The 17,622-nt window shown below is 38.5% G+C and overlaps 1 protein-coding gene across 2 annotated transcripts in view; it reads right to left on the bottom strand.

Moving 5' to 3' along the window:
- The window catches only part of Cltc (clathrin heavy chain), a 62,531-nt gene that overhangs the window by 8,273 nt on the left and 36,636 nt on the right, over window positions 1–17,622 (bottom strand). For both annotated transcript variants that reach the window (XM_029484013.2, XM_029484015.2), the window contains exons 11-28: window positions 16,979–17,116; window positions 16,211–16,375; window positions 15,931–16,111; window positions 14,645–14,808; window positions 9,488–9,613; window positions 8,760–8,902; window positions 8,255–8,489; window positions 5,888–6,010; window positions 4,431–4,576; window positions 4,017–4,200; window positions 3,632–3,824; window positions 2,936–3,093; window positions 2,117–2,281; window positions 1,859–1,966; window positions 1,611–1,778; window positions 1,161–1,310; window positions 940–1,071; window positions 733–843 (exon numbers count right to left, since the gene is read on the bottom strand). In XM_029484013.2, coding sequence (XP_029339873.1) covers window positions 733–843; window positions 940–1,071; window positions 1,161–1,310; window positions 1,611–1,778; window positions 1,859–1,966; window positions 2,117–2,281; window positions 2,936–3,093; window positions 3,632–3,824; window positions 4,017–4,200; window positions 4,431–4,576; window positions 5,888–6,010; window positions 8,255–8,489; window positions 8,760–8,902; window positions 9,488–9,613; window positions 14,645–14,808; window positions 15,931–16,111; window positions 16,211–16,375; window positions 16,979–17,116 — 2,790 coding nt within the window. The remainder of the gene's footprint in view (window positions 1–732; window positions 844–939; window positions 1,072–1,160; window positions 1,311–1,610; window positions 1,779–1,858; window positions 1,967–2,116; window positions 2,282–2,935; window positions 3,094–3,631; window positions 3,825–4,016; window positions 4,201–4,430; window positions 4,577–5,887; window positions 6,011–8,254; window positions 8,490–8,759; window positions 8,903–9,487; window positions 9,614–14,644; window positions 14,809–15,930; window positions 16,112–16,210; window positions 16,376–16,978; window positions 17,117–17,622) is intronic.

Here is a 17,622-nt window from a genome sequence, read left to right as displayed (position 1 = left end):
CATCGTCTTTGATCTACTTCTAAAACAATAAATAAAATGCTTAAATGGACTGTACAACTTTCTGAAGGTGCAATTTTCTTTGAGATATCCAGTACTGATACTAACTAACTTAAATGACTATGAAATTGGGAGAAAATGTAATGTAGACAAGCACGTAAGCTGTTAGGAAACTATTCTTACAGACTAGACTTTGAGCCAGGTGTGCTGACACAGAGCTCTAACTAAGCACTCAAGTATGATGTCTGTGAGGGAAGCCTGTGCTACTAGGCAAGTCCCAGCCAGGCCAAGTGAAGGAAAAAACGCAATTAGATTAACCTAGACAGTTTCTATTTATGTGTTATCTTTCATAAGAGCAAATTTAAATGACAAATACTAAGACATTAGGCGAGGAAATTAATAAACAGTTAAGTCCACTTAACAGCAGTCAAGTTTATGGACTAATTAAAAAATCAGTGCCTCTTGGATGTGCAATCAGGATGTAAGAGGGAGAGGAACCACATATTCCATATAAAATATATCTAACTCAAAGAGTGGAAATTGTCATAAACCTGAACACTTACCCATCCCGAAAACCTTGCTGAATTTAAGGACTAAGCATCCACATGCCTGCTACTTAAAAATGAAGGCTAACAGGGTTTTGTTTGTTTGTTTGTTTTTTTACCACAGAACATGTCAGTGTTAAAGCTAATCAGAGTCTAATGTTAAGTATTTACAAGAATCCAAAGGTTTTACCTGGTAATCTTCTTCAGTAATAAAGAGGTTGTTCAGTGACTCATTCACAGATTTGTTGTTGTGGTTCTGAACTGAGCGTAAATATGGTTTCACCAGTGGTAGCTGTTTTACCTTTAAAATAAAGTTTGTTAGAAAGATATCCATGGTTGAGAACTGTATCCAAGTACATCGAAATCCTCACTGTAAAGTTCAGTTTAAAACAGTTACCTTGCTGAAATAATTGACTGCACGAGTGTGATCCAACCGTGGAGACAGCACCATGAGCAAGTCATTTAACAGCAAAGGCTTGAATTCTAAGTAGAACTGGATTGCTTTGTAGTACAGTTCCACATTAGCCACCTAAAAATAGAAATGCATGCATTACACATCAGTTTCTATCCAAGGAGCCTTCTCCTTCCACAGTGCACACTTCTGAGTGTATATCATACCTTGGTGATGATGTCTTTGAACTGCCCTTCCTTCCATGCATCGGTGGGGTGATTCATCATGGTAATGATGGCATTATCATACTCTTCGTATTTGTCATACAGAAACACCAGCTCGGCCCAGAGATGAGCTTGTTCTGCAGCTCTCAGCACCTGCACCATAAAGTTGCTTTAGATGTAAAATCTGACTCCTGCAATCAGCCTAACAGGGAAAATGGTATTTTTTAAAATTTATTATTATTATTATTATTATTGTTTTGGATTTTTCGAGACAGGGTTTCTCTGTGTAGCCCTGGCTGTCCTGGAACTCACTTTGTAGACCAGGCTGGCCTCGAACTCAGAAATCCGACTGCCTCTGCCTCCCGAGTGCTGGGATTAAAGGCGTGCGCACATCCGGCGAAAATGGTATTTTAAATTATTAGAGCTACGCAGTGGTGAAGACTGGTTGGTTACCTTAGGAATATTCACTCTCGACCAGAACAACTCCAGGTGTTCTCTCATTTTCTGTGGCTTGAATTTAGAATACAAAATAGCTAGCTCTGTGAACATTCCCATGTGAGCTCGCTCCAGTCCCAAGGCTGCCTCCAACATGGTGATGAGTTCTTCAAAATATCCACGATCCTACATAAAGAAAAAATGCAATTAGAGGAGAGAATATGTGTACGAAGGTTTCAATTCACATAAAGACCTGGTGTCGTTACCTGATAGTAGTTGATAAGCTCCTCTAATTCATCTGCATGCACCACAATATGGAGTCCACACATCTGAGCAAGGCGGAACTCTTTCCCATCTACACAGGCAAAGCAGACCTAGAATAAACATTTTCCACTATGAGAACCCAAATGTAAAACTGTGCAATTATTTCAAATCAACAGAAAAGAAAAAACAGTACAACAGTACAAGAGAAAAAAAATTCAAACAAACTGTTAATTCATCATTCAAACTTGGGTTTAGATTACCTCTTTCCATGTTCGAGTACTATTAGCTTTTCTGGCACCATCAACTGCTGCCTGATACTCGCCAAGGTGAACAAGGGTAGATGCCAAGCGTCCAAAGTTAGAAACATTATTGTACAACAACTTAGCAGCATCATACATTTTTTCATCATAACAACGGTCACCAACCTAAGGAGGAAAAGCAATCCATGATCAGTACAACACAGGTTTCAGCCTAATCCCTTTTCCAAATTCTTATCTTACTACAAAGGAACAGATAGGTTTAGTTGAAAATGCTGTAAAATTCAGCACCCAGAAGTTGAGGCAGGAGTAACAAATACCCATTCTTCACGCCACTGAGGAATTCTATCTCAAAAATTACAAATAAAATGAACATACACACACTCTATATCCTAAGAACAGTTGAATTTCATAGCCCTAAAATGTTGATTCACCCAGAATGATAAAATTACTCAATCATTGAACTCAATCATGTGTTAAAATGAGAAACTTGCCTTGCAAACACTAGAATGTGAGTTAATTAATACCCATGACCCACAGATTCAGGTGTTGTATATGCTTGGAATCCCAGCACCAAGCTAGTGGTAGATCAGTCCTTTGTGCTCGCTGGCCAGCTAGCTTAAACTACTTAGTGAGACTTATGCCAACAAGAGACCCTGTCTTTTCTCCTAAGTAGATAATTCCTGAGGAATAAAAATAAGAGCCTGTCCTCTGGCCTTCACATGCACTTTGATGTAAGCATCCCATTGAAAACAGACAGACAGACAGACGGACAGACACACATGCACAGGGACTGGGGGGCAAATTAAATAGGAAACCCACTTGCTGAATATGAGCGTTATTTGGTCCATTGATGAACTCTTCTAGTTCTGCAAGGCGGTTTGTTTTAGCCAGTGCAAATATCAATTCTGTCTCCACATAGGACTCTCTAGCCTTCTTGCGTGCCATCTGCAAATACTTCACCAATTCTTCCCAGTTTCCTAGATAAAGAGAAGAATAAGTCCGTAAACTAGCACCCTTGTTTTGTATTTCCAAGCAAGTATGTCAGATGTGCTATTAGTCCCCCCTGACAATTTTTTTTGAGTGTCAGGCTATCTAAATAGCCTAGGCAGTCCCAGAGTTTAAGGCATCCTACCTCACTGGCAGGTGTACATCACCACACCAGCTTAACTCCTTTTTCAAAGAGACATCACTTAGAATGGCAAATATAAAGTGGATATACTTAAGAGTATAAAAATACATATCTATATTATTATTGCCCCGAAACTGCTTGATACTTCTGCCCACTTTAAAGTTATATTCCAAAGCTCTATCCAGGATTTTATCAGACCTCAAAACAAAATGAACTTTCTCCAGGGACTTTCTAAATTCAGTCAGTCTAGATCAAGATGCTGGAGTAAAAGTTTTCACAAGTAACCAGGGAGTGTCTGACCTCTATACAATTAAAACTCAAACACCTTAATGCTTGGCTTAGTAATTTTTTAAGAGGTCTCAGGACATAAAGACAAGAAGTCTTACCGCTGGCATTGGCAGCCTGGACAACTTCCATGTAAGATGAAGGATCATCTGCTTTGATGTAAGAATCAATGGCTTCCTTCACCATTCCTTTCTGCAACTGAGCTTTTGCAAGTTGACTCCAAACAGCAGGCTCATTGCAGCGTTCAGCAAACTCATATGCACGATCCAGGTTTCCAATATGTTCAATCAACACCTGGGCAATATTTTTGAATTGGTGTTACAGTAAAATGGATCTCACCCAACATAGTTATATTTAAATGGATAGCATTTTATGATTACTCTACTGTGATAGCAATCTGTGCATACTCTCACAAGACAATGCATTCTTTGCATCAAGAGAAGACATTATCGTCAATATCTCAATTCATGTAATTTCAAGATTTACCTGCACTGCTGAAGTATTGACATCAAACTTCCGGAAAATAGCAAATGCCTCTTCAAACAGCTCATTGCTGATGGCAATGTTGGCAATATCTGGAGCATCATAATTATCCAGGCGGTTAATATACTCCATAACACGTGTTCGGTCAGCCTTAATTGCAGTGAGGATGAGGAGGTTTTGCAGATTCCTTAAGAAACCAAGACATTGAACCACAATGTTTAAAAAGTCATCAATGGAGGAAACACCACTGTGACACTAGAGGGTTATTTGTCTCAAGGGTCAGGGTGAGAAGAGAGGGTATTAGGAGAACAATCCAGAAAACTGTCAGTTCTCTTTGTTTTCTCTTCCTTCCCCAAACCAACAGGCCACAAAGTGAGGCCGAGGAAGCCAATGCAACCCTCTGGCAGCATAGCATACCTGTGCTCACTGAATACAGAGTTATCCAGAACAATTTTCTCCAGCAGTTCAATGAGCTCATTAGGAAGATCTGCTGTCATAAAAGCCTTCACAGTTACTGACACTTCTTCTGGGTCCTGAGTTTCAGACAAGGCTGTCTGTACAACCTACAAAGGATATACATGGAATAGTTTAAAAAAAAAACAAAACAAGGTATTTTTAAAAAGACATTGCCTGGTAAGAACAAGTTAGTTAGCTTTTCATTGGAAAACCTCAAATAGAAGGAAAAGGACCCTTCTACTCAAAGATCTTTTACACAAATATGCATGAACACGTTTATAATTATGATGCTACCATTAGTGATTACGCAATTCTCACTTCCCTGTTAAGACACTATCCATAATAACGTATCACTGTTTCTTTATGGATTCTTATTTTCAAATCCCTAGGCACAGATGAGAAATTGAACAGCTCTTGTTCTGCTACTTTCATGTGCTCAGATGCCATGTGATTGCAGGAAGCTTTGTTATCTACTTGGGAATGTGCCTTGGAACCACTTTATAGAGAGTGAGCTAGTAATCTATTCTTCAAAATGCTGTGTCTTTTTGTTTATCAGAAGAATTTAAGAATCATTTTAACAACAAGCAACAATTAGCACTTTAAATTCAAGATTTCAATTTCATATAGGTATAAAAATCTTAACTTCAGTGCTGTGTTAACTGATTTGGGTATGGAGTGTGCTATTCCTGTGTTTGTGTGCATGAATGTACAGGTGCATGTATCCAAAGGTGATACAGTGTCCTGCCCAGTCACGTGTTACTTTACTTCTGAGACAAGTCTCTCCCTGAAGCTGGAGCTCATCCATCTGGTTGGACTAGCTGACAACATGCCCGAGAGATCTTCTTGTCTCTGTCTACCCAGCACTACAGTTACATACAGGGGTTTTTATGTGATGCTAGGGACCAGAACTTAACAATCTCCATGATGCTTACTTGGACTTTTAGAAAAGAATTTGAGATAGAATCTTGCTACAGTCATAGGACAAGGTGAACTCAAACTCATGTTCTTCCTCTCTCAAACTCCTAAGTACTAGGGACTTCAGGCATAAGCTGTCATACCCCAAAATTACTTGGATTTTTTTGTTTTTGAATTATCAATCCTCACTGGGTGCTGATGTACCTTTGTAAATGTCTTGATTTTGGTCCTGTGTCAGCTAACTACTTTTAGTCAATCCTAATTTATTCCCTTTCTTTAGTGGTGATGAACTTAAGATAATTTTATGTTTTTAGACTTCACTTTCCTTATAATATTTTACACATATACACGATTTTACATTTATATAGTATAATTTTAATGTTTTTTTTTTCACTTTTTCTGCCTTCTGTTATAGTTAAATATGACCCATTTAAATATATTTGGATATATGATAGGAAAGTATTCCAAGTAAAAATGATTGGAAACATTTTTGTGATTCTTACCTGGTCAATTAATGGTCTTCTGTATGGATTGCTTTCCAGTAGCACACTACCCCACAATTCTGGATCCTTTCGACGGACTAAGTAGCGAGAAAGACTTTTGAAGAGGGAATTCTCATTGCAAACCTAATTAAAATAGCAAAGGTTAATTTCAGTGCAAATAGTAAAAACTACAGATGAGTCTGAAAGTTATTTGTAATCATATCAACTCTTTTTTTTTTAAAAATCTATTATTTCTATATAGAATCTTGGGAATATCACAGACAAATATTTTAACTGAAACTAAAGGATGGGGGAAAAATTTAAGTGCTTTTAAAAAGACCCCCACTACTGCATATTTATTTTTCTTGAGATGGTGGTCTCACGTTTCTGAGCTCCAAAGTCCTATACCTACCTGCCTTTACTTCTCACATGCTAGAACTACAGACACACACTAGCATATTTAGCTTATTTTTGATGTTAAAGCATTAGTTTTATATTAACCTGAAATTATAGCTTTGTATTACACTCCAATACAGATCTAGTTGCCTTCAAAACTTTCTTCCAGTGTTTTATTAGCTACTGCACACTTACTTCTCCATATACCTGCATGTAAATATGCATCATCTTTGAAAGTACATAAATACATACATACATACATACATACATACATACATACATAAGTTTCTAAGGTCTGACCACTGAACAATTCTAGAAGGAACCTTCAAGATAGAACTTGGTTACTAGTGGCATCTTTCATTAAAAAGGTTGGGGGATGCCTGAAGAATAAGAGCAACTCTAAGCTGGGAAAGTTGCACAATGAGCCTTGAAGTGCCTCAAAACAATCAGGCAACAATTTGCATGCCAACAGAAATTACAGTAATGGATTGTAATTCAAAGAGTACAACAGGAATCTATGAATTCAAGAATACTGACCAATAAATATGACAGAATTTATTTTCAGCACTGGGATTTGTAAGCGGGACCTCACTCATGGCGGCCCAGTCTTCTACCCTTGAGCTCTAACCCATAACTGATAAAAGGAGAAAGGGCTGAAGTAGTCATCAGCCCAGTAAGAATGTCTTATGTTACAAAGGCTAAGGAGAGACAAGGAGGAAGGACATGTGCATCATCTGTTTATGAGGACTCCTGAATGGAAAGTGGACAATTCAGTGGAGACTGGAGACATAAAGAAAGAAAATGAGCTTCTGAATCCAACAGCATGGGGCAAATATCATTTAAACAGTACTCTGAGTAGAAATTGGATCTGAAAATCTAATTATAGAAAACCATTATTGAAACACTTGGTTTTAGCTACAAAGCAAAGTGACAGAGGGAAACTGAGGACTGTTTTCCTGTGGCCAGGCACGGAGCTCACTTATACAGTACTCTCCCAGCACATGCAGTCTCAACACCTCAGAAAAGGAGGAAATGGAGACCATACATCTACATCAAATGTTCAGGAGCCAGCAAAATGGCTTAGTAGGTAAGGTCACTTGTCACCAAGGCTGATGACCAGAGATCAGTTCATGAGACCCATATCTACTGAGAAGATAATGGATTCCCACAAATGTCCTCTGACTGCTACATACTTGTGCACAAGTAATAAATACTTTAATTAAAAAAATTACAGAACAGGGAAATCCATTGGGGTTGGGTGTGGTTTAGCAGTTGTGAGGTTCTATGGGAAGGGAGTGTATGGAGATTTACTGAAAAAGAAGGTATCCTTTCTCAGTGCTGAGAGCCTGGATAAGAGTGGTGATTCTGCAACACTGAACTCACCAAAAGCCACTTAGATGTTCACTTTACAATGGAAAATTTGGTTATGCACCTATTTCACCAAAACAAACCAACCCAAAAAACAAAAACAAAAAAACTAACAAAATACAAATAAAAAATGAGTTTACCAAAGGTATCAATCATTTAAAAACAAAATAAACAAACAAAAACAAATTTCCAAGAACTAATTTAGAATAAAGAGGCTAAAGAGTGGACACAATTGTGATCCTAAACTACAGAAAACCCTGACAAGACTGAAAACAAGCTTTTCAAAGTATCTTGTTAATATCTGACTGTTGTTAGTACCAACATAAAGGTACTTCTTCATTCTTAGAAAGTAGAACCGGAATGGATGCAAATTCATGAGGTATGTAACCTAGTTAAAATGCTTTGTGTGGCAGGCCGTGTACAAGCACCCAAGCAAAGCTAATCCATGTCAAATCAGACCTAGGTTTACTATTATTTCCAAATAAAGTTTTAAAAAGCACACATCTGCCTAAAACTGTTACACATTAACTAAAAAATCATATAGAATCTCAAAATTTGCTAACTGGAAATACAACTAGTTAAAGAACTACAGGGATCTCTGTACACACTCAGCACAGTACTCACATTGATGAGCTCCAGATCACACTGGCCACGCTCATAAGCAACACAAGCCAGATGGGGGTCTCTCTTCTCACAGTACTTCCCAACAACACGACTGTCATAATAAGGATTTTCACGAAGAAATCTCTCTGGGTTGTTGTTACTGTCAATGTATATTTTGGCTAGTGCATTGTGAGTAGCAGGCTCCTCACAGCCCTCATGAATTCTGGCCTCAAGCCAAGGAAGCAGCAGCTTCAATCTAGTAAGAACAACAGAACCCAGAATTACTGTGTTAAAAACTGCACAGACTTCTCCGAACTATACAAATACAGTCACATTTCAGGGGAAAATGACAGAAACAAAACCTTTCAACTCTAAGAGCAAGTGTGTCACCCTCCTGTCAGCGGCCTCTGTGATTTACCCCATGTGCTGAGAAGCCACACTCAAGTCAGTCAGCTGTATTTCAACTCTTCTACACTACCAGGAGTGACAAACTTGTGTGTTATAAAGAGAGAAAACAGTGCTACACCTGTTTCTTTTCTCGACTTCAGCAACAAGCTCATCAGTAGAGAATTGACCTCTCACAACAAGAATCAAATTTTTAATGACATCTTCAGAGCAGTCAACATCCAGCAATCCTCCAATAACCACAGGAAGTCGACTTGGATTTACCTGTTTAAAAAAGAGAAAATAAAAAGAATTACATTAATAAGCAAAACTGAATGAAAAACATAAAGACCATTTCTTTTTAAAGCCCTGTTTTAAAAAAAATTAGTAATAAACTATGAATCTAAAATTATGGTCAGATGATGGAAAAGTCTAGCTAGAAAGACCTCATCCTAATAAGCAGGGAGCACTCAGCCTATGGTCTCCCACGCTGCTATGGTTAGTCAGCTCTACCTAAGGATCGCTCCAAACGCTGAAGTACAAAAGTAACAACAGCAAAGGTGACTATGGAAGATTACTAAGCACAAAAGCATCACTAGAGTATCCTGAAGTTGATAAAAGTCTCTAGTACCTAATTTAAGCCATGTGCTTTGGGCTTTGGTTCCTAGACTTTTCAACCCTTTAGACTACAGTAGCTCTCTCTCACACTTCACACTCTGGCATGGATGTAACACTGTAATAAACGAAAAGACGGAGCTGAGGAGAACCATGGAAAGCGACTCTAGCAGACCATTCTTACCAGGCACAATGAGAAGAACCCAAAATGCTGTAGTGATAACGTTTAAATTATCTAAAAACCAAAGTGCTTACCTTCTGGACATATATCTCTATATACTTCTGAAGATTGTTTCTATATAAATACAGCACCAGGTCATGGACAAAGTCAAACCGATCACAGACAATGATGAGTGGCAACTGATCTGTTAGTTTTGCCTCCTGAAACGGGGGAAAAAAAATAAAAAAGAAACTTCAATTTCCTCACTGCATGAATTAAAATATCCTTTCTGTGTTGATGGGAGAGGCTTACATAAATGTAGCTCTTCTGTTAAAGAAACAAATGACCCCAAGGCTGCGTGTCCTTCTCCCCATTTCAATACATCTTACTCAAGTACAGCTTAGATTCACACACAAAACACCAAGCCCTTCCCATGCACATCTTTAATAAAGAGATTAACAAATTAAGATTTGTGAGCCGCCAGTAGCAGTACACAGGTTTTAAAAAGTCACTACATGGGGACTTTCGCTAATAAGACACTTCAGCTGAATTCCGCAGTTGACTTAGTAACATTCTCACATTGGTGGCACAAATGCTCACATTTGTTTCAAACTACTGATTTATTTTTCTAGCCCTCCCCAATACCAAGCTCTAATAATACCAAAACACCTAGCCTCTAACAATCTATTATAATTAAATCTACAAAGAACACTGTGATAATGGCCATGAATTAAACACACCAAATAATTTAAAGAAAAGACATCTTTAAATTGCCCATTGCTTTTACCATTACAAAGACGAAGCTACAGTCCTACTTATAGACTGACAGAGATGTTCTAGACAGGCAGGTAAGGGTAAGACCTGTGTGGGGCAATTACCTGATACATGTCCTGTTATATTCCACAGACAAAAGGTACAGCACAAAAAACAACAGTTTCCATCAGGAACTCATTTATACACAGTGACACATTCCTCAATCCATGACTCCTCTAAGAGTTGACTAAAGAAATACATACTAAGCAGGATAGGACTTTCCCCAATGGTAGCCACTCCTTTTAAGGGTTAGAACAGAATGTCCTTGTGTGTGTGTGTCTGTGTTTGTGTGTGTGTGGGGGTGTTGTACTGGGGATTAGGCTAGAACAGTAATCTGCCACTGAGTAACATCATCAGACAATAAAATGGTTCTTAAACTAGGCTTTAACCACCCAATTATAAATCACATGAAGATTAGTCCATGAAAGGTTCAGAAAATATCAAGAAATTTTTGTGAGCTACAATAAATTTAAAAAAATGAAAATTGCTAAAAATTTCAAGTAAGGTTGGAGAGATGGCTCAGTGGTTAAGAGCACCGACTGCTCTTCTGAAGGTCCTGAGTTCAAATCCCAGCAACCACATGGTGGCTCACAACCATCCGTAATGAGATCTGAAACCCTCTTCTGGTGTGTCTGAAGACAGCTACAGTGTACTTAGATATAATAATAAATAAATCTTTAAAAAAATATTTGAAGTAAAAGTCCAACTGCAGACTGTTCACATCAAGGAAAGTCAAAGCATGTGAGAACGTATTTCAGAAATGGAACACACTGTACTAATGACTGCTTCAACTGTTCCTAGAAAGGATGTCTGCTTCTACAAATGTAAAGTTCCAGGCCGATTTTTCCTCCTAAATAAGCATAAAACAAAACAAACCCCAAAACTCAGTGGAACACATTAGTCTTCTGTGCACATAAAAGACAAGTTTCATCAACTAGGGGAAAACATGCAAGACTACTTAGCTAGTTCATTTCTGACTAGAACTATGGCGTTTTCCTGTTTATCTAAACCTTCACAACAGTTCATGCATAAAACTAATGCTCTAAATATTTTATTTTTAATTCTGTGTATGGTGATGTGCACATGAATACAAGAGCCCACAAGGGCCTGAAGCATTGGGTGCACCTGGAATTGCAGGTACTTTGTGAACAAGCCAACACACAGGGGCTGGGAAATGAATTCAAGTCCTCTGGAAGAGCAGCAAGTGATGCTAACTGGTGAGCCATCTCTCCAGCCCATGCTATCTATACATTTTAAACCATTTACTAAGCTATTAACCATTATTGTTAGCAACCGTTCTAAGACAAAAATTAGAATTGGGTAAATACATGTACAAGTTTTCTACAACACAAATTTAACAACTATTGTAAGCACTCCTGTGTATCACGGAAATTGCCTCCGAGTGGGAAGAGGCGAGGTTTCCTTCACAGCAGCGAGCATTACAGCAGAAGTGAAGCAAGGCCATCAAGGTGGAACTGGTACAGATATCAGCCTGTTTGTTTGCAAATGCCATGTGGAGGGCAGAGGACTGACTTCAGCTGTCATTCATTCCTCAGGAGCACTGTGCCCCTTACTGAAGACAGTCTTTTCACTGGCTTGGAGCACTCCAAGGGACCCACCTCGGCCAGGGTTACAAGCACGAGTTACCACATGTACCATTCTCCCCTGGGACCTGGACTCTAACCCAGGCTTGCAAGGCAAGCACTTTACCGACTGAGCCACTTCACTTACCCTAGTAGTTTCTATTTTAGGCCGAGTAACTTGAGAAAAACCTCTCCTGACATTTGACAAGAAACCTGAAGGTCAAGGAGCAAGCCATGAAGGTCTTAGAGAAAAAAACAAAACAAAACATAAAACAAACAGTCTAGGGCAGACACAAAGCTCCAACAGCAAAGGGCCAGCAACAGTGAGTCATCCAGGGACACTGAGGCAAAGCATGGCATAAAGAAAAGGGAGCAGGGTGGAGACACACTCGTGTGTTAATCAAATAATGCTAACAACATTGTTTGGAATTCTTTGTAGTACTTTAACTCTTCTGTAGGTCATAAGAGAATCTTAGGCTAGTGCAGGGCTACTGAATAACATTCTCATCCCTCACAGGGTAGGTAGTTGGTGTTTGTTTGTTTGTTTGTTTGTCTCCAGACATTATCTCAGTATGTTGCTCATGCTAGCTTTGGACTCATAATCTTCCTGCCTTGGGTTTCTGAGGGCTGGGATTACAGGTAAGGAAGGAGCCCTACCTTTGATCCACACAGGCTGTTGTTTTTGTACTGGGTCATATTGCATTGTATTATATTGTTCTATCTATTCATTAAAATTAATTTTTTGAGACAGGCCATATATACACCAGGTTGGCCTCAAACTCCAGGTCCCTCTGACTCAGTCTGTCAAGTGTGGGTGCTGGGATTCTTTATGTATTCCCATATTTAACTTAAATGTTACTCAAGTTGTAATAGTTTAGTTTACTTCTGCTTTAACATAAAAGATAACTCAAACATTATCTCCTAAGGCTAAAGAAATTTAAAGAAAAGAGTTCAATTACAAAAGAGAAATTCAACTAAGAAGCTAGCAATATTAAGAAAACAAAAACAAAAAGCCTCATAAGCCTCAATGATTCACCAGAGGAAGCGAGCTCTGTCCTGTGAGATGGAGCGGGTGCACAGCAGCACCACCAACCACTCCTTGCATTTGGTAAGTTTCTTGGGAACCCTAGAAAGTTTGACATTATCATGCTGGCTAGGCTGCCCAGAAAAGTTAGGTGGCTAAGATATGACTTATAAAGTTATATTCACTGGGGGAAAGTTTATCTTTCATTTGACAATGTAAAATAATTTCATCATTTTGACTATTTTGTTACATAAAGTCCTTGTGGGTTTGGCTATCAGACCCCAGATAAATTCAAAAGAATAAATATCAGATGATACAGCTATAAACTACCTCCAAGTGATAATACTACAATTCTCCCAGACAACAAAAGTTAAAAAATGTCACGTGTGACAGTGGACAAGTGGTGCTCTCTGAGTTTAAGAATTTTCCTCATCTTTCATAGATAGATAGCTACAAATTTTTATTTTTCCATAAAATAACTGGTATGAGAATAGTGTTAACAAGCAAAGTTAAACAAATTAAAAACCCTTACTATTCTCTAGCTTAGCATTCTTTAGGACATTATTCTTCACTCCAGCCAGAGGCAGCCTTTATTCTCTCCAACTGAATTCATGTGTCACAAAGTCAATTTATCTTGATCCCACTTGGTTTATAAATTATACATTAACACTTCATTTCTGGATTCAGACAGATTTGATACTAGAAGTAAACCTAGATGTTTCCTTAACCTACAATAAAGGATATTGAAAATGATGCCAAAGATAAACTGAAAAATACAAGCATCTAAGGCAGAGGCTGGAAGATGGCTCAGTAGGTAAAGACTAACATTCTGAGTTTTAGACGCAGTAACTACATGATGCAAAGATAGAACTGACTCCCAAGAGTTGACCTCTGACCTCCATGCAATGGCCTGGGCACAGAAACATCATCACAAATATCAACACAAAATGAAAACATAAATAAATGTTTAAAAAAAATTGAAGAGTAAAATGCAAGAAACCTAAGCCAAGAACGATGCCTTTTGGAAGATGCTGGTTTTACCACATACCAAGGCCAGCCTAGACACTGCAAAGTGAGACTATCTCAAAAAAATAGGAAAGATGATTCAAAGAGTAAGGGCACTTGTGCCAAATGTGAAGATCTGAGTTTGATCCCTGGGCCTTCCGTGACAGAAGGAGAGATTACCTCTTATGCACATTCTTCTCCCCAGACAAAAATTTTCAAGGCAGCAGAAAAACAAAATCAATAACTGTACCTTACAAAAATAAATAAAGGAATCAAATCCTTCTATGGACTAGAGGCCATCCACCTCCTGTTGAACATATTAATAATGTACACATTATCAACACCTGGGGAAAGAGCTGAATATTCTAAAACGTGATCAAGAACAACTTTAAACTGTGTTTTTCTTAAACCAGCCCTAGTGGCACACATCTTTAATCCCAGCACTCAAGAAGCTGGGGCAGGCAGATCTCCAGCCTGGTCTATATACTGAATTCTAGAACAGCCAGGGCTACAGAGTGAGACCCTGTAACAAAAGAAAAAAGAAAAAAGAAATGTGTCTTTTGATTTTTTTTTTTTAAAAAAGGAAGTTCTTTGAAAATGAAACTGTTTTCCTTCTTTTTACACAGATGGTCGCTCTTAGGTACTACTTACTAATTTCCTTCCTTATTTCTTGAGAAACCACAGAGTATTAAGTTTAGAAAAAATAACCCAGCACAGAATTTGAGAATGCTAAGATTTTCAAATGTAAGAAAAATATTCTCAAGCAGGACTGAACCCTTGTAGAACTGCTGAAGTCAATCAGAAGCACGTAACTTAAAGCCACTTACCTTGAGAAAATTCTTGACTCGCTCGGGATCATAGCAGTTGCTTTCTCTGCAGATTCTTTCCACTTCTTTGATTTGTCCAGTCTTGCAAGCCGCCTGAATATATTTAAAGTGCACATCTGGGTCCTGACTAAAGTTAACAATGGACCCCAGAAAATAAAAGAGACCTTAAAGAAACAAAAGTAAGGGAAGTTAAGGAACATAGGCGTGCTTTGTTTGTTTGCTTGCTTGCTTGCTCACTTTAAGACAAGGTCTCACTGTGAAATCCTGGTCTCTTCATGGAGTCCTGGCTGTCCTGATTTTGCTGTGTAAGCCAGACAGACTGGTCACAAACTCAGAGATCCTCCTGCCTCTGACTCCAAAGTGCTGAGATTAAATGCATGTACCATCAAGCCTGGCTATACTTTTGAGAATGAAAGAACTAAAAATTAAGCAATTACAAGTCATGATTACAGAAAATGTTCCTAGTAAGTTGGCTGTTTTAAAAGTTCAGTAAGAAATACACATTAATCCAGAAACCATTTGAATAAAACAGGTATAAATTTCAATCCCTACAGAACAGAAAATTTTGTTTAAAAGTATCTTTCTGTGTTTTAGTGTTTTTGAGAGGATTTGTCGTATAGGTCAGGCTGTCCTTGAATCTATCATAAACCTGCCTCATTTTTCTGAGTGGCCACTACGCCTGGCTCGGAAGTTTTCAAATAGTAAAGGACAGCACCTGAATAGCAAAGCAAATGTTTATACCACATTTCATGAGACACTTTAAATCAAGTATCACATACCAGATAGCTTTGCATAAAACTTTCAAAAATTCAGTGTAGAGCTGTCCATAAGAACTTTCTGCAGTGATGACCTATATCATCTGCCTTAGACACCTCCCATGACTCACCTCAAGCGTAGCTAGACTAACTCTAGAAACTTTCAATTATATTTTAATTATTTAACTGAATTTTAAATAGCTGGGCTAATGAAGCACAAAACCCCCTTAGGAGAAATGTCCACTATTGCAAGAGTCAGAGTGGTGCTTTTAATATTACTATAATTAGTCAGCAGTATTTTCATATTATGCAGCCAACACAAGACAATACATTTCTTATCCCAAATTTCTGCCTTTAGTTCATAAAATACCCAAGCAGGTGTTCTTCTACACTGTCTATCTCTAGGATCCCATGACATGAGGGATCCTAGAGAAGACATGTCCCATAAAAGTGTTTTTCAGAAAGGTAATTTCGAACTGCTTGATTAATTTTAAGTGTCTCTCTTGTATCAATTCTGACATTCCTAATTACCTTCAAAACTCTTGAATGATTCAAAGAGCTCAATCAGAGACTGAGTTGACAGCTGTTCGTGATATTTAGAAGCCACCTGAACACAGATCTGTAGATTTTGACGAATATTAGCAGACAGCATGGCTCTGAGACATTCTAGGGAATCTTCAACTGATAAGGACCCAAAGTAATTCACTAACCACTAGAGGGAAAAAACAAAAACAAATTAATAATTTCCTATCACCCAGTATAAACAATAAACACACTGACTAATCACAACTAACAGGTAAGAAAAAAATACCTCAGGGTTAAGAAGATGGGTATGAACAACTGCACGTTTTATATCATATAAATCTGTGAAGTGTTCTAATGCACGCTGCAGCAGGCCCGCCTTCTCACACAGCTGGGCGATATGAGCCCGGTCATAGTGGGTGAACATCTGATTCCCAAGAATGGCATCTGCAACCTAGAAAACCACAAACAGTACAAGGCCGTGTTTCCTTCTCCTTTACTTCAGCATACACCAACACCCAGAAAATACACTGAGACTGAATGGTGAATAAATAACATAAAAGTATGAAGTACAAAGAAGGAAATAAGCATCTCAAAACTCTGAGTGACGATTTGTAAACGTCGGCACAATGAACCAGAACAGGATCGCAAGCAAGATTAAAAAGCATAACTCTGCTGGCCACATTTGTTTGTCAACTTGAAAGTGGGAACATCTTGGAAGTGGGAATCTCAAATTTGAAAATGGCTCTAACAGACTACTTACAGGCAAGTCTGTAGGGTCTTTTCTTGACTAATGATGGGGAGTGGGGAAAGCCCACCAGGAAAAACACCGTCCTTGGACGGGTAGTCCTGGGTTATAAGAAAAGACTGAGCAACATAATAAGCAGTGCTCCTGCATGGCCTCTGTTTCAGTTCCTGACTCCAGGTTCCTGCCCTGACTTCCCTCAGTGCCGGAGTGAAGAGTTTTAAGGTAAAATAAACCCTTTCCTCCCCAAGTCACTTTGGTCGTGGTGTCTATCACAGCAGTAGAAATCCCAATGAATACAACAGCACATACCTGAGGTGCGTGCATAAGGTTCATTTCAAGCAATCGAGTCTGCAAAGGGCCTTCAGAGGGACGATTATTCTTCAAAGCATCAAGTAGGAAGGCAGTACATTGTTGGATTAGATTGTATTCCATAAAGACATCCACAATCTATTAAAAGAGAAAAATCAGATATAAGACAGTACTGAAGGGGAAGAGCTGTAAGACCAAAAGGGTGATTCAGTGTAGGGGAAATATGAACAAGTAACAATGTGCATGTATGCAAGTCATGTTAAAATGCAAAGGACATGTATGAGTTTTACCAGTTGTTTTTTGATATTTACTTATTTTATAAGTATATCACATGTACTTTTGAGTTTTTGCATGCATGTATTTCACATGCATGCCTGGTGTTCACGGAGGTCAGAGAAGGCAACACATCCAGTGGAACTAGAATTAAGGATGTCTGTGAGCCACCACGTGGGTGCTGGGAATCAAGCCTGGGTCCTCTGTAATAGCAACAAGGGCTCTAAATTGCTGAGCCATCGATCTAGACCCTGAATAGCAGATTTAAAGAATAGTATTTATACAACCTTCCTTCATATTTAAATTGCCAGAGAAACCAGGTATATGGGTATGCCAGCTCACAGCTCTTAAGGCTGGTATTCAGAGAGCAG

The sequence above is a fragment of the Mus caroli genome, unplaced genomic scaffold (assembly GCF_978045245.1).
Source record: "Mus caroli unplaced genomic scaffold, Mus_caroli_1 scaffold_13, whole genome shotgun sequence".
In the NCBI taxonomy this organism is placed as follows: Eukaryota; Metazoa; Chordata; class Mammalia; order Rodentia; family Muridae; genus Mus; species Mus caroli.
The sequence above is the reverse complement of the archived record's forward strand: the minus strand, read 5'-3'. Positions and strand labels throughout refer to the sequence as shown.